The following is a 23,315-nucleotide window of genomic DNA, read 5'->3' on the forward strand; positions in this document are numbered from 1 at the left end:
TGGCTTTCCTGCCCCGCTGTTTTCCCCAGGCCATCCCAGAAGCTGGCCAGGGATTAAAGCTCTTCCTGGAGGAACCCTTGGGAAGCGGGGCCAGAGGGCAGAGCTGCCCAAGTCTCGGGAAGGGCTCTGAGCTCTTCCTGGCCACAGGCAGCACTGGCAGGAGGGCCGGGCTGGGCTGCTGGTGCCCTCTGTGCAGCTTAGGCCCTTGCGAGGGCAGTTCTGGTGCTGGCAGGATTCCTCCTCCCCTGCCTGACGGGCACTGCAGGAGCCAGGGGCTGCGCTACTTCCCCGCTCAGGGCTGCTCCGCCAGCGTCGCCGCTGCAGCGCCGCGAGCGTTTTGCTGACGGGCACCGCGGGGGCAGCGGGGCCCTTCTCCTCCTCTCTGCTGGGGGGGCACAGGCTGTGCTTTCCCCAGGCTGGCTCTGGAGATCAGCGCCCTGCCCTGGGCGCTGGCTCCTTTCGCTCTGCCCTAGCAGGGTGGGCTCCTGAGCAGCTCTGGGTGCAGGAGCCAGCTGGGAGCTGCCCCTGGCAGGCCCTGCAGCTCCCTCCGCCCTGCGAGCACGGTGCTGATGTGGAGGACTAGTTCTCACTCTCCGTGCTGCTGAGGGCTCATCATCTGTGGCAGCCACGAGCCAGCTGCGACAGTTGCTGCCCGGCTGCGGGGATCTGCTGCGGGTCCTCTCCCTGGCCCTGCTCCTCTGGCTGCAGGAAGAAGGGACCAGTCCTGGCTGCCCTTTGTTGCTGCTGTCTTGCTGGGGGTGCAGCACAGGGCCAGGCGGTGGGCAGCAGTCGGGGCACACAGCTCTCCTTCTGGACACCAGCCTTCTGCAGCTGCAGAAGAATCGGTGCCAGCAGGAGCCCATGAAGGAGGTGATGCTGAGCGTGCCTGGCCAGATGTGGCTCAGCCAGCCTGCAGAAGCCTCCTGTGCACCTGGCTGGCTTGGCTGACTGGTGCTGGCTGCTGTGGAGGAGTTGCTGTCCTCTGGAGAGGCCTCCACGTCCTCCACCTGTGAAGAGTCCTGAAAGGACAAGAACAGTCCAGAGCTGTGTGAGGGGGCAGCTAAAGGCCTCCCAAGGGCTCTGCTGCCAAGGCAGAAGGGCCAGCAGCAGAGAAATGGGATGGATCTAGGTGGGATGCTTGGAGAGCAAGCAGTGTTGCAGCTGTGAAGAAAGCTGCAGTGTGGGAGGGAAAAGAACAATGACAATATCCCAGGAAGAAATGCACTGTCCCTCTGGTGCCCTGACCCAGCTCCTCAGAGGCCCCTGGGCTCCAGCAGAACCCACCTGCTCACTGCTGGCTGTCCTCTGGCAGGGGGAGGAACAGGCATCTGGTGCTGGTGGTGCTGGGGAGGAAGAAACACTTTCTTCAGTTTTCGTATCAGAGCACCTGGAGGAAAAAAAAAACAAGGGGACTCTGGTTTAGGGCTGTTCTTGCAGCCCCCTCAAGGGTTCACTTGTTTTCCTGGAGCAGTTTCTGTGACAGAGAGAAGATGTAACCAAGACTAGCAATGGCAGGTTCCACTGGGGTCTCCCCACCAGCTCTGCCTGTGGGAGCAAGGCCTCAACTTTGTAACTCCTACATCCTGCATTTCATGACATCTCAGACTGGTGTGGGTTGGGCTGGGCCTTCAAGATCATCTCGTTCCAACCCCCTGCCATGGGCAGGGACACCTCCCACTCGGCCAGGTTGAACACCTGACCTTGAACACTTCCACAGCTTCTCTGAGCACTCTCTCCCAGGGTCTCACCAGCCTCACTGGGAAGAATTTCTTCTCCATATCTCATCTACATCTGCCCTCCATCAGTTGAAAACTGTTACCACTCATGCTACCACTAGACTCCGTGGGGAAGAGTCCCTCCCCACCTTTCCTGCAGGCCCCTTGAAGCACTCACACTTTCACACGTGCTAACACTGCTCTTACCTGACATAGAACAGTAAATAGGCTTCCTGCCCCAGAGCTGGCTCGGCACCACGAGGCTCCACAGACGAGTCGTCCATCTGGTACCACATCCCGTCGCTGGCCTGTGCAAGGAGACAAACTGCAGGGTTTCTCCACAAAAGCAGGCAGAGAACGACCGAGCCAAGAGCACATGCAAACCAATCCAGTCCAGCCCCTCAGGAGCCCTTCTCTCTCCAAGCCTTGGCTGCCAGGAGCAGTGCCAGGACAGCTCGTCTTCCCCAGGCTGCAATTCTCCCTTCTCAGGAGGCCAGTGGCTCTTTACCTTGATGAAGCAGAAGTTGTGTCCCCAGTGGCAGCTGGCACCACTGTGCACCAGGACAGCATACAAGGAGTAGAGGAGCGGTTCTCCTGCTGCCTGGGACATGTATGGCCCAAGATCCAAGAACGCCGGATATTTCACAACCTGTGGAGAGACCCAGAGGGCTCAGGAATGATCCTGAAACAGCCCAGGAAGCAACCTCCCAAGAGCAGGGGCCAGAGGTGTGGAAATACATCACTGGGGCTGAGCTACACTGGGTCTTCCCTAGAGCTCCACGTCAGCCTTTGGGTGGCAGGGAACTGCTCTCGGGCACAGCAGCTCTGTCAGCACAGTGTGCGCGCCTGCCCGGCCACAGGAGCTCTCCTCTCCCCAGAGGGACACAGGAGGAGCTCCCCATCAACAACCCGTGGGAGAGCCTCCTGCTTGGACAAACTTCCTGCTCCAGGCAGGGAAGGTTGCAGCCCAGCTGCGTGTGTACCTTGGTGATCTTCCTGCCAGTGAAGACTTCAAATCTCTTCAAGCCCAGGGTGAGCACCTCAGGGGCCCTTTGGATGGTGCATGCCTTGGAGGCGACAACCACCTGGCCACAGCTGGAAACAAAGCACAGAGCCAAGGGCTGAGCTGGGCCCATGAGATGCCTCCTCTCTTGCCCCAGAAAGGCCAGACAAGCTCTCACACCCCCCACATCCTCACAAGACTTTCAGACTCTTCAGCTGCAGAAGGCTGCACTGAAGTAAAGCTGTGCCTCCCCACTGGGCACCCACGCCCTGTGAAAGGCCAACGGACCCTCCCAAACACGCCCAAGCTTAGGGCAGGATCTCATATCTAGGGTGTGATGAGCATCCTCTTACTGGCTGCATCGATAGCCGTTCTCGGCTTCCAGCGTCTCTGGCTTCATGAAGTTGTCCAGAGCTTCAGTGACGGAAGCAGCTCCCTGGGGGAGGGGAAAGGAGAGCTGGGCTGAGGGAAATGCTCTCACCCACCCACCCAACCTCCCAGGAGCCGGCAAGAAGAGCCAGGTGCCCGAGGCTGAGGAGACCCCCTGTCTGCCTGCAAGCAGTGCCCAGCCAGAGGCAGGAAGAGGGCATCCTGCTGCTCACTGCCCTCCTTTCCCAGGGGTTCCTGGGGCTGCCAAGAGCTGCCTCCCTGGGCCACCGCTCAGTTCAGCTCCTGCTGCTGGGCAGGGTCTCCAGGAATGAAGACAACCCACCTCAGCAGCCTGATGGTTGCTGAGAGGAGCCAGGGGAAGAAGGAGGAGAGGATGCCTGGGGTGCAGAGGGGACAATGAATGTCTGTGCAGCTCAAAGCCAGCACCTGCAGGGAGATCCCTGCCACGGCCTCAGCAGCAGGACACACGCTGTGCTCCTCCCCACCCAGCACTGAGCTCTCTTGTGCTCCCAGGATATGTTTTTTCAGCCAACTGCCTGGGTGTTGGGAAGCTACAGGGTCCCTGGGACCTCTGGAAACACAATGAGAAACCCTCTCACCTTTATATCCAAAAGGACATTCAGGAAGGGCTCGAAGGACTCGGAAGCTGCTCCGCAGCTCAGGCAGGTGACTGGAAGGCAAAGGGGCAAGCTCAGCAACAGGGAAGGGAGTGACTGTGCCAGCCCTGCTCCTCACGCCTCCCACGCCAGTCCCACAACCAGGCACTTCTCACAGGCAGACAGGAGAGGGCACAGACAGTTCCAAGGAGAGCAGGAGTGGTGGAAAAGTACCTCTGGATCTCATCAAGCCTTCAAATATCTGATGGACGATGGTTGTTTTAGAAAACATGTCGCCTCTGAAAAGACATGGTAAGGCAGAGAGTGATCTCCTCCAGGAGTCTGGCTTTCTCTGGAAACCCTGGGCCCAGGTCTTCCTTGGTGGGGGCCCGTGGAGAGTGCAAAGGGCTGGAGAAGATGGAAAAGGTCATTTGCTTGTGCTTACCTGCTGGTCTCAGGAAGGCAAGCTCTCTGCATGGCATCCAGAGTGCAGCGCAAGAACTCATGGGCATCTTCCTGCCTGCCCAGCTGGAAATGGTCTCCTATGCCTGAGAATGAAGGAGTGAGTAGTTCTGTCCTACCAATGGGGAAGGAAACAGGTCAAAGCAGCTGCAGCAACTCACGCTGGAGAACAACGAGGACGTCCAAAGGCAGGATGGAGGGGGCTGCAGTACACAGGACCTTGTTAACATGCTCTTGCACTCTGAACATCACACAAGAGTGTGGCTGAGCACCTAAGAGGGAGGGACAGAGCAAAGTGTCTCGGGTTAGCAAAACAGCCACAGTGATGGGAAACCTAGTGCAGGTCTGGAAGTTGTAACAACAGTCTCCACTCCTCCTCTCCCAAGGGGCCAATGTCCCAACAAGCCCGGCACTTTGAGCACACAGAAAACTTTCTCCAGAGGGATGCTGAGCTGAGAGAAGTTTTCTGTGCAAAGAGCAAAGATCTTGCAGGCATGGAGACCAAGCCCCAGGGGTAGAGATGAGCACACCCAGATGTGCCAAGCAGCTTCTAGAGCGTTCAGAGAACAGCAGGGTGGGCAGAAGGTAGACAGAGCAGGACTGCTTTTCTCCTCCATCCAACTGCACATGCTGGGAATCCCTGGGAAGTGCCCAGGAGGTGTAGAGGAGACGCCCATCCAAGGACTCACAGGACTGGCTGTGCTCCGAGAGAGCAGGTATTTGGCCAGGGGGGGCGTGTATGTCAGACACTGCAGGACAGCATTGAGGAAGCAGGTGTTGCCCAGGTTCTGGAGTCCTGCTCCAACTCTTGGCTTTTGCTGCCAGTCGATGCTTCTCTGTGGAGCCATTCTCTTGGCAATGTCTGCAGGGAAAGGAGATGGGAAGAGAGATGAGACCGCTCTGTTGCCCAAGAGCATCTTTCACGAGCCAGGCTCTCTACAGGAGCAGCCAGGGCAACCAGCTGGAACCTCCAAGCCAGAAAAGGCAGGAAAAGCCTGACACTGCCCCTGAAATGGGCTGCTCCAGAGTCACTTGTGGAAAACAGCCTGTTCCCTGTTCCCCAGGGATGGGGCCTCCACCACCTCTCTGGACAACCTGTTCCAGGGCTGCCAGCACCTTCAGACTCAGAGCTGCAGCCCCAGCCCCTGCCTCTGGGCACTTCCAAAGCCCAGAGCTGCTGGGGAAGCTGCTACTCACAGGAGATGTCCTGCACTGCAGCCGTTGCTCCTCTTGGGAACAGGAATCTCTGGGTGACAGAGGCTCTCAGGATGTGCTCCAGCAAGAGATCAGCACCAGCCCTGTCACCTGATGGCAAAGCAATAATTGTAGCTGAATGAAATGGTTCAGAAACACCCCACCAAACACAAAGCCCCTCACCCCCCACCTGACTGCTGCCCCCCATGGCACAACCTCCTGTCACACTGTCACCCTCACACCCCCACCTGGTCCCCTCTACAGCCTGTGCTCTTGCTGTAAACGGTTTCTTCCAATAAACTTCCTTGTACCCCCTGGCTTTCTGCTGTCCCCAGTGTGATGGGCAGAGTGCCAACCACTTCCCCCCACCCCACGACCCTGTTTGTTGCTGCCCCTCCTTCCCAAGCCTCCCAAGCCCAGGGACAGTGCAGCTCTGCTAGGGCACGGGACACCTGCCTGTGGGCTCTCTCAGCCCCCAACTCTCACCTCTGGGCTTCCTCGTAGGATCTGCTGGTCAGCAGAGCCAGGCTGGGCTGGTGGGGGTCTGGCAGGGGGGGCTGCTGTCCTTGCTGGAGGCCTCAGGTGGCTTCTGGGCAGGGGTGTGGAGCACAGGGGTGCCCGGGCACCCAGGGCTGAGGACACAGGGCCGGGCAGTGAATGGGCAGCAGGCAGGAACCCAGAGGGTCCAGGGGGCTGCCCCTGGGACCACAGCCCTGGGCTCCAGCCCCAGCAGCTGGTGGGCCACCAGTGTCCCCATCAGCACCTGCTGTCCCCAGCCAGAGGCAGGGGGACGGGGAGTAGGCCACAGGGGAGAGCCTGCAACCCTGAGGCAGAGCTGGAGCCCATGGCAGAACAGCAGCCCATGGCAGAGCTGCACCAGCTGCCCCCAGGCCCACAGGGGCCCTGGCACCCCCTGCCTGTGCCACTGGTGGGTGATGGGCTGGGCCTGGGCAGGGCAGGGGACACCAGCAGCCCCAGCTCAGAGGGCAGGATGCAGCCAGTGGCTGCTGGTGGCATGGCTGCCAGCTGAGGATGCTGCTGGCACTGCAGGGCAACTGTCTCCTCAGCTGCTGCTGAACTGCTGCCCTTCCCAGCCCTCTCTGCTGCCTTGAAATGGCTGCATTTGGCAGGGAGAGGGGGAAAAGGCCTGAAAGCTCTCGTGGGCAGCTCAGCTCAGCTGCAGGCTGCTTGCTGCCACCAGCCAGGTGCCAGGGTCTCTCCTGGCCACCTGGAGCATGCTCCAGGCTACCTGTGTCCTGCTTGTGCTGCTCAGCTGGGCCGTGCCAGCAGCTCTGGCAAGAGGTGATGGTGGCTTTGGGAAGGGAGTCCAGCTCTTCCTCCCCAGGGAGGGCCAGCTGCAGGTGATGGGCTGTGATCCACCTGCAGGTCCTTCAGTGCACTCCCTGCCAGCTCCAACACCTCAGCAGTGAGGCACTCCAGGTTTGCAGCACTGTGCTCACCTGCTGTGTTCCGTGGTGAGGAGCTCCTCTGGGAATGAGTCCAGCTCCCAGGGGCAGTGCCTGTGTCAGCAGGGTCCTCAAGGGCTTGGTGTTGGGGACAGCAGGAGGGCTGGGGGTGATGTTGCTGCCTGGGGGGCTGTCCCTGGCAGGGGTGCCCCTGTAGGGGTGGCCGTGCCAGAGGTTTCTCCAGGGCCTGGTCCTTGGTGTGCTCCTCCAAAGTGTGCAGCTCCACTCTCCCTTCCCCGTGCCACCAGTGTCCCCAGGCATGGGGCTGCTGCTGGGGCCATCCTGACTGCCCCTCACCATGGCCAGGCTGTACCCAAAGAGCCTCTAGGATCAGCATCTCCCCTGTCCCTTCAGTGTCTTCTGCTGGGGCACCCAGGGAGCGCTGCACAGGCAGCACAACAGCCCTTCTGCCCCTGCTCCCTTCCCTGGGCTGCAGCTCAGGGCAGAGCTGGCACAGGTGGCTGCACGTGTGTGGGGGCTGTCAGTTTGTCATTGAAGTAAGTAAAATTTGGGGGGAAAATCACATAAAAGAGAAGACAAGGGCCATGCAGAATAAAAACAAGGCCTAGATAACAGGGAAACAGTGAGAATTAGGCAAAATCAGATTCCAGTTGGAGAAAAACGCTCTCCAAGAGTCCCCAACCCTGGAGACAGGCCAGCAGGACAGATGGAAGGGATGGGAAGAAGTTCTGCCCACAGCTTGTCTTGGTCACAGCCTTGAGCACTGGGGAAAAACACAGGGAATACCTGAAATCACCATATGAACATATTAATGACCATTAGCTACAATCCACACCCACAGGCTAGAGGGACCCCTGCTAACAACAACCCCCACCACTGGAAAAGGTGCCATGACATTCCTGAGCATTGCCACTTGGAATGGAAGGCAGGGATCAGTGACCAATCGTGTGTGCAGTGAGAGAATGATGGTAGAGATCAAGTTCTTTCTCTCATTTTTGGGTGTAAAACTTTCAGGAACCTGAGCTGGCTTTGTGGAACACCCCCCTGCTCTGTGCAGCACTGGATGCTGCCTCATTTCTCCACACAGCACAGAGGGAACAATACTGGTCCCAGTTGCAGCAAAGCAGCTGGAAACCAAGCAGTGGAGCAGCAAATACCCAACAGAGTGGCAAGGATTTTACCCCATCCTAAAAAGACTGGATCCAACTTGACTTCAGACCCTAACACAACCTTCACTACAGGATTCACCATCCAGAAGTTTCAGCCCTCCTGTTGAGAACTGGATTTCACCCTTTCCTCTCAGGTTCAGTCCTAGACAGGTCACACACTCCTCAGAAGCATCACTCAGTCTGGACTCCCCATCACGGGGGGCCACCCTTGAATCTCACATCTGAGCACTGGGCTCTAGGCCATCCCAGACACAGTTTGGAAGCAGCAACTCATTGTCATGTTTGTGCAGAAGCTCTGAACACCTGGAAGGCCATTTTCTCTCCCCATGGAGAGGAACAGAGCTGCTGTGCCCCAGCAGGCAGGGGCCTGCATGGGTTTTCCTCACTGAAGGGCACTGCACTCTGCCTCAACATCCTCCCCAGAGTGCCCACACTTGAGAACATGCCCACACTCCGTGCCAGGCTCCTCCTGCAGACACAGGACCTTGCCAGGGAGGGGAACAGACCAGGACTGGGGTCAAAAGCTTGCTCTTTGCCAGCAGCTCCTCAGCACCCCACATGCAAGCAGGATGACAGGCATCCCGGTGGAAGGCCAAGAGCAGTTCTAGAGAGAGCAGGTATCACATCCCGGACTTGCTTTGCCCAAACTGACCCCAGACTTGCTGTCCCAGCTCCTCTCAGACTGGTTTTGAGAGGCCATGTGCCAGCAGCTCTAGTCTCCAGCTCCTTTGTGCCACGGGCTTCAAGCCAGTAGTGGGAGAAACAGTCCTTACACTAAATTCCACCTGATGCTTTCAGTCTGCTTCCCAAGGGTTGTGCATGTGTCCATTCTTCTGCCCCTCGTTCCTTCTGAGCCCACCAACCACTCTCAAAACATTGCACTGGAATCAGCACAGAGAGACTAAGTTCCCACAAGCTTCATGATGGTTTTGTATCAGCCTTCTTGTCCTATTGCTGGGCACTGCTGAGCAGAGTCTGGCTCCATCCTCCCTGCACCCACCTTTAGATACCTACAGGCAGTGAAAAGGTCTCCCCTCAGCCTTCTCTTCTCCAGGCTGACCAGTCCCAGCTCTGCCAGCCTTTCCTCAGAAGAGAGATGCTCCAGTCCCCCAGTCATATTTGCTGATCCTGCACGGGAGAGGCACGTGAAGGGGACATGAGCAATAGGAACTGATCAGCCCAGCCCTCACACGAGGGATTGGATTGTTCTGCCCAGCTCTCTGGTAACATCCATAAAGCTGCTTTCCTCATGTTGGGGTCCTCCCTGCTCTGGGCTGGGGCTCCACCAGGCACGTGGCTCCAATGAATCCCTTCCCTTGGCAACTCCGTTCGACGTGTCCTCACCTGCCTCTTCAGCTGGCAAAGAACTGACTTTCCCAGCCAGCAGCCCAGGGGTCATGGCAGACTCACCCCATCCACCCCGGCACTAACCTGCCCTGCAGCCCATCATCCCTCCAGGGGAGTCACCTGGTGGCACAGGCAGCTCTTCAGGTCACTTGGAGCATCACCAACAAGGCTGTGGGACTTAGCAGGATTCAGTGTCAAGGTGCCCTCTTCCTGTGTGGAAGGGATGTTTTCAGACCAGGCTGGAGAGACTTACCTGGGGATCAGGGGAAATTCCTTACACAGGGAGTGGGCAGAGTGAGTCAGGACCAGGCTGGGGTGATTTGCACAGGAGGGAGGGAAAAGAATGAGGAAGACCCTCCTGTTGAGGCATGAGGCTCAGAGAGGACCCCCTTCCTTTCCAAACTCCTGCTCAGAGAGGAGTCTGGGTGGGGCTGGATGGACTCCTGCTCCCACACTTGGTCGACAGCTGAAGAGTTTCAGTGTAGGGATTTCAGCTTCAGCACATAATTCTGGGTCTGGTGTTGGTGGAAAATAACTCAGAAATTCAGAACAAGGTGATGATTTGGTGTTCCTGCAAGTTCAAATGGTAGTCAGAGAGGCACACAATGAGACCACCTTTAGCACCAAGCAAGGGCATCCTGGAAAACGTTTCTGTTTAACATCTTTATTGATGACCTTGTGTTACGGGCTTACATTGCTTTAGTGTGTTAAAGTCATCCAAGACCTCAGTATCCTGACTACCAGAACCTGAGGAATCCTCGCAATTAGCAAGTTCCCCACATTTATCACCTCAGTAAGACAGGGTGGCACCAGTTCTCTCCTTTCCCTGCTTTCTTACCCCTTCAATCTCTCGCTGCAACCCTTCAGTCCTTTGCTGTAATCCCTCCTTTGCTCGCTGCACAACCATGGCCAGGACAAAGACGTTTTGGGCGTCGATGAAATCAAGCCCGTGCTTCTTCATCTCCTTTTTAAGCTCTTTAGGCAGAGGAGTGCCATCTTCCAAAGTCAGGACGTAATTTGCGAGTCTACTGAGGTCTCCCCCCATGTAGGCGTCATCAATCACTTTGTCCTGCTCCCTCTGCAGAGCGTGCCCGCACCTCTTGAGGTGCTCCCAGGAGGGACGCACAAATGCACATTTCTGCAATTCCTCCTCAAAACTAGAGGGAGATGAAAATGGCGCCTCCTGAACTTCAGTGCTTTCCTCACTAATCTCATTTTCTACATTTTCTGCACCAGCACTTACAGCACCTGCATCACCTATATCCCTCTTGGCAGCCATTTTTTCTATAACTAATTCGTTTTTTTTTCTTTTTTTTTTTACCAGTTAAGCAATTTCAGAGCGTGGGGGCTTCTCACGACCCCCGTTATCCCACTCCTGACACCCCTTGTCACGAGCCGGTACCGGGGGCTCCCGGCTGTCAGGTGCTTTTGCGACTGCCCCTCCCGATGTGGAGGGGTCTGTGAATGAGCCCGAGGGTCACACGCGGCGCTGCCTCTCACGGAGCAACGGCCGCCGCGGGGCCGTATTTCAGGGGGCAGTTAGAAAGCCCCCCCACCCCACCACGCTCAGAAATTGCCTCTGAAGCCAAGGTTTGCTCCACGAACTGATTGGTTTATTAAGGGTTAACACAAACCCAGGGATGATGTTTAGGGACAATGCAGGTGTGAATGGCTACCAGGGATATCACTATGTGTGTAGTGAGAAAGTGTCCTTTAGGGAGGCAATGCAAGAGGTCCTGAGCTTTTGAGGGAGGGGGTTAAGGAGCAAAGGGAGGAGGGAGGAGGGAAGGAAACCCGACGTCAGTCCTGCTGAAGAGGTGGTGCTGAGTGTGAGTGTGAGGAGAGGAATGTGTGTGTGTGTGTGTGTGTGTGTGTGAGGTGATGTTCCCCTCCGGCTTGTCCAGCGTCGGTCGGTGGCCGGAGGGCAGGACGGCAGGTCCGTGGTGTCGGAGGGGCAGCCTCTCGGCAGCGGGTGCAGCGGCCGTTGGTTTCCCCTCCAGGGCAGCAACACGGGGAGGGGGCTCCGGCCCCGACCCCAGGGCTCGGGACCCCGGCACGCTCGGCGCTGAGGCTCAGGCTGGACCCGGGGCAGGCAGGCAGGCAGGGTCCCAGCACCAGTGTCCGCAGCAGGGGGGTGTCCCAGGCAGAAAGCGTCCGAACGGGCCTCAGGGAGGAGGGAAGGGCCCACCTGCTGCCCTCGCCCCTTTGATACCCCCTGACCCACCCGTCCAGTCAGTGTCACTGTCCAGAGCCAACGAGCGTCCATGAGCCCCACGTTAGGGCGGTGACACCAGGGGCACAGGGTGGCTGGTCGCCCATCCTTTCTGTCCCGGGCCACAGCTGTTGTTTTGGGTTCAGTTGTCCTTGAGAAGCAAGTCTGGTTTAGTTCGTTAGCTGGGCAGGAGTGTTGATCCGCATGAGGACAGGGAGGCTCTGCAGAGAGACCTGGATAGGTTGGATCGTTGGGCTGATGTCCATGGTCTGGGCTTCAACAAGGCCAAGTGCTGGGCCCTGCACTTGGGCCACAGCAACCCCAGGAACGCTCCAGGCCTGGGGAAGTGTGGCTGGAAAGTGTCTGGCAGGAAAGGCCCTGGGGGTTCTCACTGACAAGCGGCTGAACATGAGCCAGTGTGTGCCCAGGTGGCCAAGAGAGCCAGTGGCATCCTGGCCTGCCTTAGAAATGGTGTGACCAGCAGCAGCAGAGAGGGGATTGTCCCCCTGTGCTCAGCCCTGGTGAGGCCACAGCTGGAGTGTTGTGTCCAGTTTTGTTGTGTCCCGTTCTGGCAAGAGTGTCAATGAACTGTGCTTGGCTGCAGGATCCGTGCGGGGCTGTTCATTGGAGCGACAGACGTTTCTCACAAAGGGCTTCAAGCTGCACCAGGGCAGGGTCAGCCTGGACAGCAGGACAAGTGTTTTCACCCAAGGAGGGGTCAGAGCCTGGAAGGGGCTGCCCAGGGAGGAGGTGGAGCCAGCAGCCCTGGTGTGTGGAAGGGTCTCTGGATGAGGGGTTGGTGGAGCTGGCTGAGGGCAGATCTCTGCAGAGCAGGGGGCCTGCGCGGGCCGGGGCCTCATGGCGCCTCTGGCCAAGGCAGGAGGGGCAGGAGAGCAGCGCAGGAGCAGCAGCCGCAGCTCAGCCCCGCTCTGCCCAGGCTCAGCCTCGCTCCCCGGCTCCCCTGAAATGGGCTGCTCCAGAGTCACTTGTGGAAAACAGCCTTTTCCCTGCTTGCTTTGCCCAAGTCCAGCAAACCCACACTGAGCCGTGCGTGCCCCTGGCTACCTTCCTTTTCCTCTGGAGTCTTGAACTGGCTTATCAGGTTAAGTCTTATCCCAGAAGGTGTGGGATTGGAAGGGACCTTTAAAGGTCATCTAGTACAGTCCCCCCCTCAGTGTGCAGAGAGCTTTTTAACTCGATCAGGGTGCTCAGAGCCCTGTCAACCCTGTCTCCAGGGATGGGGCCTCCACCACCTCTCTGGACAACCTGTTCCAGGGCTGCCAGCACCTTCAAACTCAGAGCTGCAGCCCCAGCCCCTGCCTCTGGGCACTTCCAAAGCCCAGAGCTGCTGGGGAAGCTGCTGCTCACAGGAGTTGTCCTGCACTGCAGCCGTTGCTCCTCTTGGGAACAGGAATCTCTGGGTGACAGAGGCTCTCAGGATGTGCTCCAGCAAGAGATCAGCAGCAGCCCTGTCACCTGATGGCAAAGCAATAATTGTAGCTGAATGAAATGGTTCAGAAACACCCCACTTGACACCCACAGAGCAGCACGCAGCAGCAGGAGGGTTCAGAGGGGCTGGGACCTGCTGCAGAGCTGCGGGCTGATGGCCCTACTGTCCCTGCCACAGGACTCCAGCTGACAGCAATTCCTGGGGCCCTTTGCACAGGCTGCCTGGCGTCCCCCCCCTCTCTGCAGAGGACCTGCTGCTGGCCTGTGGCCAGCGTTAGCCACAAGGCCCTCGAGCTCTCCAACCCACACTTGCCCACCTTGCAGGCAGGAGCCACCGGCTTTTGGCCGCTGCTGTCACGGCTGCCTGGGCCCTGCTCCTTTCCTGTCTCCCTTCCTCCCACGCCCCTCAGGGTGGGCTTCTCGTCACTCCTGGCTGAGCCCAGCACCTCAGGCTGTGCTGCCACCCCCTGCTTATCCAGCCAAGAGATCAGCACACAGGAACCCCCCAGAGCCCTGGCCAGCCTGCAAAGGTGGAAGGGCTCAGCCCGGGGCTCAGAGGGGAGAGACCATCCTGCCCTGCTCTCCCACATTGACCTGCTCTATCACCTGTCCTGGCAGTCCAAGCTGAATTACCTCTGGAAGAGCTTGAGAAGAAGTGGTAGAAAATGGTCAAGGGTTGGAAAGAAGAAGGCATGTGAGTCGCCAGGGAAGGAGCTGACTTATCCTGCAGGCCAGCTCGTTTGGCAAGAAGCAGGCACACGAGTTGCCTGGGAAGGATCAGGGATGGCTGTTAGGAAAAACTTGGGGAATTAGATATTGGGAACCAGGGACAGATAGAGGAGGCTTAATCTCTATTCAAAAGAAGGAAATTATAGATCAGTCACCTATAGGTCTTAATAAACTCTTAGAAGAAGGTAAAAAGAGGGAACAAAAGACTACACCAACTGCTTTAGGTTCTACAGAAACCTCTATAAGGGTTACCACTGCAACAGGTGATGATAGCGATCCATTGTGGAAATTAATTCAAGTAGCATATCAGGCCCTCAATCACACAAACCCCAACGCTACCTTCTCTTGTTGGCTCTGCTATGATATAAGGCCTCCCTTTTACGAAGTAATAGGACTAAATAGCACTTATAATTTAATTAATGAGGATAACCCCTCACAGTGTAAGTGGGGAGAAAGAAAAACAGGCCTTACTCTACAGCAGGTAAAGGGAAAAGGAACTTGTTTGGGAAATGTACCCCCTTCAAAGATAGGACTTTGTGGTCTCTGGGATAAAGGGATAAGTAAGACTAACAGTAAATGGGCAATACCAGAGCAAGAAGGATGGTGGATCTGCTCAAAAACGGGCTTAACCCCATGCTTATCATTAGTAATTTTTAATGAGCGCAAAGAATATTGCATTCAGGTAACAATTGTCCCACGCATATTATACCATCAGGAAGACAGCATGTACACATATTGGGATAACGAAAACTATAGAAGACAGAAAAGAGAACCTATAACAGCTATAACTCTGGCCACCCTAATTGGTTTAGCAGGGGCAGCAACTGGAATTACTTCTATAGTACAACAAAACCAGGGACTGACCTCGCTGCGTGCGGCTGTAGATGAGGATTTAGAACGAATTGAAAAATCTAGATCATACTTGGAAAAATCACTCACTTCTCTATCTGAAGTGGTGTTACAGAATAGAAGAGGGATGGACTTGTTATTTCTACAGCAGGGTGGTCTTTGTGCAGCATTGGATGAAGAGTGTTGCTTTTATGCAGATCACACAGGAGTGGTGAGGACTCCCTAGCAAAAGTTAGAGAAGGATTGGATCAGCAGAGACGCGAGCGAGAAGCACAGCAGGGGTGGTTAGAATATTGGTTTAATAAAACACCTTGGATAACAACTCTAGTGTCCACTGTATTAGGGCCCTTGATTCTATTTCTTATTACTCTAACTTTTGGACCTTGTATTTTGAACAAGCTTGTGGCCTTTGTCAGAAACCGAATAGAGACCGTGCAGCTGAAAGTGCTGCGAGAGCAACACTACAAACTGACTGAAATAGAGGATGCTTCCTTTCTTGAAGCAGCTAAAGAAGTTGTTTCAAGATTTGATCAGCAAATTGAGGATAAAGAGATAAAGGGGGGAATTTGTTATAGGTGAATCATGAAATCAATTTGCTGATCAAATGTGAATGTACATGGTTGAATGTTAAAATGCAGTGTTTATTAAAATGCTGGAAGTTATGTTTGTTATATGTTGGAAATTATGTTAACTGCTGGTTGTTAAATGCTGGAAGTTATATTCATGTTTGTAAAGCACTGAATGTTGTGGTTATGTGAGAGTTAATGGTGGAAGCTGTGCCCTGTCATGTATCAAACCTGAAGTTATATCACATTTTGAGTGACTGCGCATGTCCTGAAGAGCGGCTGTCACCATGCAGAGGATGGAATTTTCCAGGAAGGGGCAGAGCTTTGCACCGGCGGGAAAAAGAAGGCAGAGGATGGACTTTTCCAAGGAGAGGCGGAGCCTTGCACCGGCGGGAAAAAGAACGGACCCCGGGAGGACCCGAGCGCGCGTCTTGGTGCAGCGGTGACTCCCGGCGTGCCCAGCGCTGTTTGCTCACTTACCTCAAATCAATGAATTCATCCTAAAACTTTTCTGGCTGTTTATTTGCCTATTCCAGGCAGCCCTGGCAGGAGGGCCGGGCTGGGCTGCTGGTGCCCTCTGTGCAGCTTAGGCCCTTCCGAGGGCAGTTCTGGTGCTGGCAGGATTCCTCCTCCCCTGCCTGACGGGCACTGCAGGAGCCAGGGGCTGCGCTACTTCCCCGCTCAGGGCTGCTCCGCCAGCGTCGCCGCTGCAGCGCCGCGAGCGTTTCGCTGACGGCACTGCGGGGGCAGCTGGGCCCTTCTCTCCTCTCTGCTGGGGGGGGGGCACAGGCTGTGCTTTCCCCAGGCTGCTCTGGAGATCAGCGCCCTGCCCTGGGCGCTGGCTCCTTTTCGCTCTGCCCTAGCAGGGTGGCTCCTGAGCAGCTCTGGGTGCAGGAGCCAGCTGGGAGCTGCCCCTGGCAGGCCCTGCAAGCTCCTCTCCGCCCTGCGAGCACGGTGCTGATGTGGAGGACTAGTTTTCTCACTCTCCGTGCTGCTGAGGGCTCATCATCTGTGGCAGCCACGAGCCAGCTGCAACAGTTGCTGCCCGGTCTGCGGGGATCTGCTGCGGGTCCTCTCCCTGGCCCTGCTCCTCTGGCTGCAGAAGAAGGGACCAGTCCCTGGCTGCCCTTGTTGCTGCTGTCTTGCTGGGGGTGCAGCTCAGGGCCAGACGGTGGGCAGCAGTCGGGGGCACACAGCTCTCCTTCTGGACACCAGCCTTCTGCAGCTGCAGAAGAATCGGTGCCAGCAGGAGCCCATGAACGGAGGTGATGCTGAGCGTGCCCTGGCCAGATGTGGCTCAGCCAGCCTGCAGAAGCCTCCTGTGCACCTGGCTGGCTTGGCTGACTGGTGCTGGCTGCTGTGGAGGAGTTGCTGTCCTCTTGGAGAGGCCCTCCACGTCCTCCACCTGTGAAGAGTCCTGAAAGGACAAGAAGAGTCCAGAGCTGTGTGAGGGGGCAGCTAAAGGCCTCCCAAGGGCTCTGCTGCCAAGGCAGAAGGGCCAGCAGCAGAGAAATGGGATGGATCTAGGTGGGATGCTTGGAGAGCAAGCAGTGTTGCAGCTGTGAAGAGAGCTGCAGTGTGGGAGGGAAAAGAGCAATGACAATATCCCAGGAAGAAATTGCACTGTCCCTCTGGTGCCCCTGACCCAGCTCCTCAGGAGGCCCCTGGGCTCCAACAGAAACCCACCTGCTCACTGCTGGCTGTCCTCTGGCAGGGGGAGGAACAGGCATCTGTGCTGGTGAGCTGGGGAGGAAGAATACACTTTCTCCCATTTTCCGTATCAAGAGCACCTGGAGGAAAAAAAAAACAAGGGGGTCTCTGGTTAGGGCTGTTCTTGCAAGCCCCCTCAAGGGTTCAGTTGTTTTTCTTGGTGGGCAGTTTCTATGACAGAGAGAAGACGTAACCAGACTAGCACTGGCAGTTCCACTGGGGCCTCCCCACCAGCTCTGCCTGTGGGAGCAAGGCCTCAACTTTGTAACTCCCTACATCCTTGCATTTCATGGCATCTCAGACTGGTGTGGGTTGGGCTGGGCCTTCAAGATCATCTAGTTCCAACCCCCTGCCATGGGCAGGGACACCTCCCACGCGGCCAGGTTGAACACCTGACCTTGAACACTTCCACAGCTTCTCTCAGCACTCTCTCCCAGGGTCTCACCAGCCTCACTGGGAAGAATTTCTTCTCCATATCTCATCTACATCTGCCCTCCATCAGCTGAAAACTGTTACCACTAGACTCCGTGGGGAAGAGTCCCTCCCCACCTTTCCTGCAGGCCCCTTGAAGCACTCACACTTTCACACGTGCTAACACTGCTCTTACCTGACATAGAACAGTAAATAGGCTTCCTGCCCCAGAGCTGGCTCGGCACCACGAGGCTCCACAGATGAGTCGTCCATCTGGTACCACATCCCGTCGCTGGCCTGTGCAAGGAGACAAACTGCAGGGTTTCTCCACAAAAGCAGGCAGAGAACGACCGAGCCAAGAAGCACATGCAAACCAATCCAGTCCAGCCCCTCAGGAGCCCTTCTCTCTCCAAGCCTTGGCTGCCAGGAGCAGTGCCAGGACAGCTCGTCTTCCCCAGGCTGCAATTCTCCCTTCTCAGGAGGCCAGTGGCTCTTTACCTTGATGAAGCAGAAGTTGTGTCCCCAGTGGCAGCTGGCACCACTGTGCACCAGGACAGCATACAAGGAGTAGAGGAGCGGTTCTCCTGCTGCCTGGGACATGTATGGCCCAAGATCCAAGAACGCCGGATATTTCACAACCTGTGGAGAGACCCAGAGGGCTCAGGAATGATCCTGAAACAGCCCAGGAAGCAACCTCCCAAGAGCAGGGGCCAGAGGTGTGGAATACAATCACTGGGGCTGAGCTACACTGGGTCTTCCCTAGAGCTCCACGTCAGCCTTTGGTGGCAGGGAACTGCTCTCGGGCACAGCAGCTCTGTCAGCACAGTGTGCGCGCCTGCCCGGCCACAGGAGCTCCTCCTCTCCCCAGAGGGACACAGGAGGAGCTCCCCATCAACAACCCGTGGGAGAGCCTCCTGCTTGGACAAACTTCCTGCTCCAGGCAGGGAAGGTTGCAGCCCAGCTGCTGTGTGTACCTTGGTGATCTTCCTGCCAGTGAAGACTTCAAATCTCTTCAAGCCCAGGGTGAGCACCTCAGGGGCCCTTTGGATGGTGCATGCCTTGGAGGCGACAACCACCTGGCCACAGCTGGAAACAAAGCACAGAGCCAAGGGCTGAGCTGGGCCCATTGAGATGCCTCCTCTCTTGCCCCAGAAAGGCCAGACAAGCTCTCACACCCCCCACCTCCTCACAAGACTTTCAGACTCTTCAGCTGCAGAAGGCTGCACTGAAGTAAAGCTGTGCCTCCCCACTGGGCACCCACGCCCTGTGAAAGGCCAACGGACCCTCCCAAACACGCCCAAGCTTAGGGCAGGATCTCATATCTAGGGTGTGATGAGCATCCTCTTACTGGCTGCATCGATAGCCGTTCTCGGCTTCCAGCGTCTCTGGCTTCATGAAGTTGTCCAGAGCTTCAGTGACGGAAGCAGCTCCCTGGGGGAGGGGAAAGGAGAGCTGGGCTGAGGGAAATGCTCTCACCCACCCACCCAACCTCCCAGGAGCCGGCAAGAAGAGCCAGGTGCCCGAGGCTGAGGAGACCCCCTGTCTGCCTGCAAGCAGTGCCCAGCCAGAGGCAGGAAGAGGGCATCCTGCTGCTCACTGCCCTCCTTTCCCAGGGGTTCCTGGGGCTGCCAAGAGCTGCCTCCCTGGGCCACCGCTCAGTTCAGCTCCTGCTGCTGGGCAGGGTCTCCAGGAATGAAGACAACCCACCTCAGCAGCCTGATGGTTGCTGAGAGGAGCCAGAGGAAGAAGGAGGAGAGGATGCCAAGGGGTCAGAGGGGACAATGAATGTCTGTGCAGCTCAAAGCCAGCACCTGCAGGGAGATCCCTGCCACGGCCTCAGCAGCAGGACACACGCTGTGCTCCTCCCCACCCAGCACTGAGCTCTCTTGTGCACCCAGGGTATGTTTTTTCAGCCAACTGCCTGGGTGCTGGGAAGCTACAGGGGCCCTGGGACCTCTGGAAACACAATGAGAAACCCTCTCACCTTTATATCCAAAAGGACATCCAGGAAGGGCTCGAAGGACTCGGAAGCTGCTCCGCAGCTCAGGCAGGTGACTGGAAGGCAAAGGGGCAAGCTCAGCAACAGGGAAGGGAGTGACTGTGCCAGCCCTGCTCCTCACGCCTCCCACGCCAGTCCCACAACCAGGCACTTCTCACAGGCAGACAGGAGAGGGCACAGGCAGTTCCAAGGAGAGCAGGAGTGGTGGAAAAGTACCTCTGGATCTCATCAAGCCTTCAAATATCTGATGGACGATGGTTGTTTTAGAAAACATGTCGCCTCTGAAAAGACATGGTAAGGCAGAGAGTGATCTCCTCCAGGAGTCTGGCTTTCTCTGGAAACCCTGGGCCCAGGTCTTCCTTGGTGGGGGCCCGTGGAGAGTGCAAAGGGCTGGAGAAGATGGAAAAGGTCATTTGCTTGTGCTTACCTGCTGGTCTCAGGAAGGCAAGCTCTCTGCATGGCATCCAGAGTGCAGCGCAAGAACTCATGGGCATCTTCCTGCCTGCCCAGCTGGAAATGGTCTCCTATGCCTGAGAATGAAGGAGTGAGTAGTTCTGTCCTACCAATGGGGAAGGAAACAGGTCAAAGCAGCTGCAGCAACTCACGCTGGAGAACAACGAGGACGTCCAAAGGCAGGATGGAGGGGGCTGCAGTACACAGGACCTTGTTAACATGCTCTTGCACTCTGAACATCACACAAGAGTGTGGCTGAGCACCTAAGAGGGAGGGACAGAGCAAAGTGTCTCGGGTTAGCAAAACAGCCACAGTGATGGGAAACCTAGTGCAGGTCTGGAAGTTGTAACAACAGTCTCCACTCCTCCTCTCCCAAGGGGCCAATGTCCCAACAAGCCCGGCACTTTGAGCACACAGAAAACTTTCTCCAGAGGGATGCTGAGCTGAGAGAAGTTTTCTGTGCAAAGAGCAAAGATCTTGCAGGCATGGAGACCAAGCCCCAGGGGTAGAGATGAGCACACCCAGATGTGCCAAGCAGCTTCTAGAGCGTTCAGAGAACAGCAGGGTGGGCAGAAGGTAGACAGAGCAGGACTGCTTTTCTCCTCCATCCAACTGCACATGCTGGGAATCCCTGGGAAGTGCCCAGGAGGTGTAGAGGAGACGCCCATCCAAGGACTCACAGGACTGGCTGTGCTCCCGAGAGAGCAGGTATTTGGCCAGGGGGGGCGTGTATGTCAGACACTGCAGGACAGCATTGAGGAAGCAGGTGTTGCCCAGGTTCTGGAGTCCTGCTCCAACTCTTGGCTTTTGCTGCCAGTCGATGCTTCTCTGTGGAGCCATTCTCTTGGCAATGTCTGCAGGGAAAGGAGATGGGAAGAGAGATGAGACCCCTCTGTTGCCCAAGAGCATCTTTCACGAGCCAGGCTCTCTACAGGAGCAGCCAGGGCAACCAGCTGGAACCTCCAAGCCAGAAAAGGCAGGAAAAGCCTGACACTGCCCCTGAAATGGGCTGCTCCAGAGTCACTTGTGGAAAACAGCCTGTTCCCTGTTCCCCAGGGATGGGGCCTCCACCACCTCTCTGGACAACCTGTTCCAGGGCTGCCAGCACCTTCAAACTCAGAGCTGCAGCCCCAGCCCCTGCCTCTGGGCACTTCCAAAGCCCAGAGCTGCTGGGGAAGCTGCTACTCACAGGAGATGTCCTGCACTGCAGCCGTTGCTCCTCTTGGGAACAGGAATCTCTGGGTGACAGAGGCTCTCAGGATGTGCTCCAGCAAGAGATCAGCACCAGCCCTGTCACCTGATGGCAAAGCAATAATTGTAGCTGAATGAAATGGTTCAGAAACACCCCACTTGACACCCACAGAGCAGCACGCAGCAGCAGGAGGGTTCAGAGGGGCTGGGACCTGCTGCAGAGCTGTGGGCTGATGGCCCTACTGTCCCTGCCACAGGACTCCAGCTGACAGCAATTCCTGGGGCCCTTTGCACAGGCTGCCTGGCGTCCCCCCCTCTCTGCAGAGGACCTGCTGCTGGCCTGTGGCCAGCGTTAGCCACAAGGCCCTCGAGCTCTCCAGCCCACACTTGCCCACCTTGCAGGCAGGAGCCACCGGCTTTTGGCCACTGCTGTCACGGCTGCCTGGGCCCTGCTCCTTTCCTGTCTCCCTTCCTCCCACGCCCCTCAGGGTGGGCTTCTCGTCACTCCTGGCTGAGCCCAGCACCTCAGGCTGTGCTGCCACCCCCTGCTTATCCAGCCAAGAGATCAGCACACAGGAACCCCCCAGAGCCCTGGCCAGCCTGCAAAGGTGGAAGGGCTCAGCCCGGGGCTCAGAGGGGAGGGACCATCCTGCCCTGCTCTCCCACATCGACCTGCTCTATCACCTGTCCTGGCAGTCCAAGCTGAATTACCTCTGGAAGAGCTTGAGAAGAAGTGGTAGAAAATGGTCAAGGGTTGGAAAGAAGAAGGCATGTGAGTCGCCAGGGAAGGAGCTGACTTATCCTGCAGGCCAGCTCGTTTGGCAAGAAGCAGGCACACAAGTTGCCTGGGAAGGAGCTGACTTATCCCGAAGGAAAGCTCAGCAACTGGCTTTGGCTTCTCCAGCTTTTAAGCCCTTGCCACACGACATCACAAGTGCCAGGTGGGTGCTGCATCACTGCCCTCTGTGAGGTCACAGGGCCATGTGGCAACGTGTCCCCCCAGCCCGGGGACCTGCCACAGCCTGGTCACCCACAGGCACTGGGCTTCCCCAGGCCCTGCTGGCAAAGGGCTGTTGGTGCCCCCAGCAGAGCTCCCACCTCTGCCAGGAGCTGCCAGCCCAACAAACCCTGCCCAGGGCACTGAGCGTGCCTGGTCACGGCCTGGAACCTGTCGCTGGCCCAGGGTTTCTTCTCCACTCCTGCCAGGGACAGGACTGTGTCCGTGGGACCTGCAGAGCAGAGCACCTGGGCTCTTGCAGGTTCCTTTCCAGGGGATTGTATCTGAGCCCCAAGACGCAGCCACAGGCTGACTCTGAACTAAGGCTCCCAAAGATGCCTTCACAACTGCACTGGCTTGACCTGCACTGGTTGCCAGGCCCCCAACCAGCTGCTCCCTCCCCCTGGAGCTCCCAGAGGCATTTGTGGGTGGCTTTTTTGCAGCTGGCTTAACCTCTTGCACCCCTGGGAGGGCAGTCAGTATTGCTCCTGCCCCAACGAGGCAGCTGGTTGTGACTCCTCAGAGATCTGACTACGGGTTTGGCCCCTAAGAAGGAGGGTTTGGACACACCTGTCTCTGCAGGTCGAGCAGCATCAGGAACCCTGGGCAGGCAATGGGCTGTCAAGGTCTCGGAGCTGGCAACCATCTTGTCACACCTGCAAACCAAACACAAAGCCCCTCACCCCCCACCTGACTGCTGCCCCCCATGGCACAACCTCCTGTCACACTGTCACCCTCACACCCCCACCTGGTCCCCTCTACAGCCTGTGCTCTTGCTGTAAACGGTTTCTTCCAATAAACTTCCTTGTACCCCCTGGCTTTCTGCTGTCCCCAGTGTGATGGGCAGAGTGCCAACCACTTCCCCCACCCCACGACCCTGTTTGTTGCTGCCCCTCCTTCCCAAGCCCTCCCAAGCCCAGGACAGTGCCAGCTCTGCTGGGCACGGGACACCTGCCTGTGGGCTCTCTCAGCCCCCAACTCTCACCTCTGGGCTTCCTTGTGGTTCTGCTGGTCAGCAGAGCCAGGCTGGGCTGGTGGGGGCTGGCAGGGGGGCTGCTGTCCTTGCTGGAGGCCTCAGGTGGCTTCTGGGCAGGTGTGGAGCACAGGGGTGCCCGGCACCCAGGGCTGAGACACAGGGCCGGGCAGGAATGGGCAGCAGGCAGGAACCCAGAGGGTCCAGGGGCTGCCCCTGGACCACAGCCCCTGGCTCCAGCCCCAGCAGCTGGTGGGCCACCAGTGTCCCCATCAGCACCTGCTGTCCCCAGCCAGAGGCAGGGGGACGGGGAGTAGCCACAGGGGAGAGCTGCACCCTGAGGCAGAGCTGGAGCCCATGGCAGAACAGCAGCCCATGGCAGAGCTGCACCAGCTGCCCCCAGGCCCACAGGGGCCCTGGCACCCCCCTGCCTGTGCCACTGGTGGGTGATGGGCTGGGCCTGGGCAGGGCAG

The 23,315-nt window shown here is 57.4% G+C and overlaps 1 protein-coding gene across 9 annotated transcripts; it reads right to left on the reverse strand.

Annotated features, from left to right (window-relative positions):
- Positions 1-6: 6 nt before the first annotated feature.
- Positions 7-22,649, reverse strand: LOC127388208 (ubiquitin carboxyl-terminal hydrolase 17-like). Of its 9 annotated transcripts, none has more exons than XM_051627475.1 (13): positions 22,440-22,649; positions 20,871-20,978; positions 20,362-20,535; positions 19,834-19,944; positions 19,656-19,758; positions 19,445-19,509; positions 19,214-19,284; positions 18,578-18,660; positions 18,204-18,315; positions 17,728-17,868; positions 17,426-17,526; positions 1,285-1,387; positions 7-1,019 (listed from the first exon to the last, which is right to left on the reverse strand). In XM_051627475.1, exons 1-13 carry the CDS (start codon positions 22,513-22,515, stop codon positions 198-200), a joined length of 2,070 nt encoding a protein of 689 aa, XP_051483435.1. In that variant the 5' UTR covers positions 22,516-22,649; the 3' UTR covers positions 7-197. The 9 variants fall into 9 exon arrangements, with proteins under 9 accessions (XP_051483435.1, XP_051483431.1, XP_051483434.1 ...); XM_051627471.1 differs by lacking the exons at positions 17,426-17,526; positions 17,728-17,868; positions 18,204-18,315; ... (3 more) ...; positions 19,656-19,758; positions 19,834-19,944 and adding exons at positions 1,923-2,023; positions 2,224-2,364; positions 2,699-2,810; ... (3 more) ...; positions 4,150-4,252; positions 4,328-4,438 and having other exon boundaries at positions 22,440-22,647; XM_051627474.1 differs by lacking the exons at positions 17,426-17,526; positions 17,728-17,868; positions 18,204-18,315; ... (2 more) ...; positions 19,445-19,509; positions 19,656-19,758 and adding exons at positions 1,923-2,023; positions 2,224-2,364; positions 2,699-2,810; ... (2 more) ...; positions 3,939-4,003; positions 4,150-4,252 and having other exon boundaries at positions 22,440-22,647.
- Between the last annotated feature and the right edge of the window lie 666 nt (positions 22,650-23,315).

Source organism: Apus apus, chromosome 9 (genome assembly GCF_020740795.1).
Source record: "Apus apus isolate bApuApu2 chromosome 9, bApuApu2.pri.cur, whole genome shotgun sequence".
NCBI lineage: Eukaryota > Metazoa > Chordata > Aves > Apodiformes > Apodidae > Apus > Apus apus.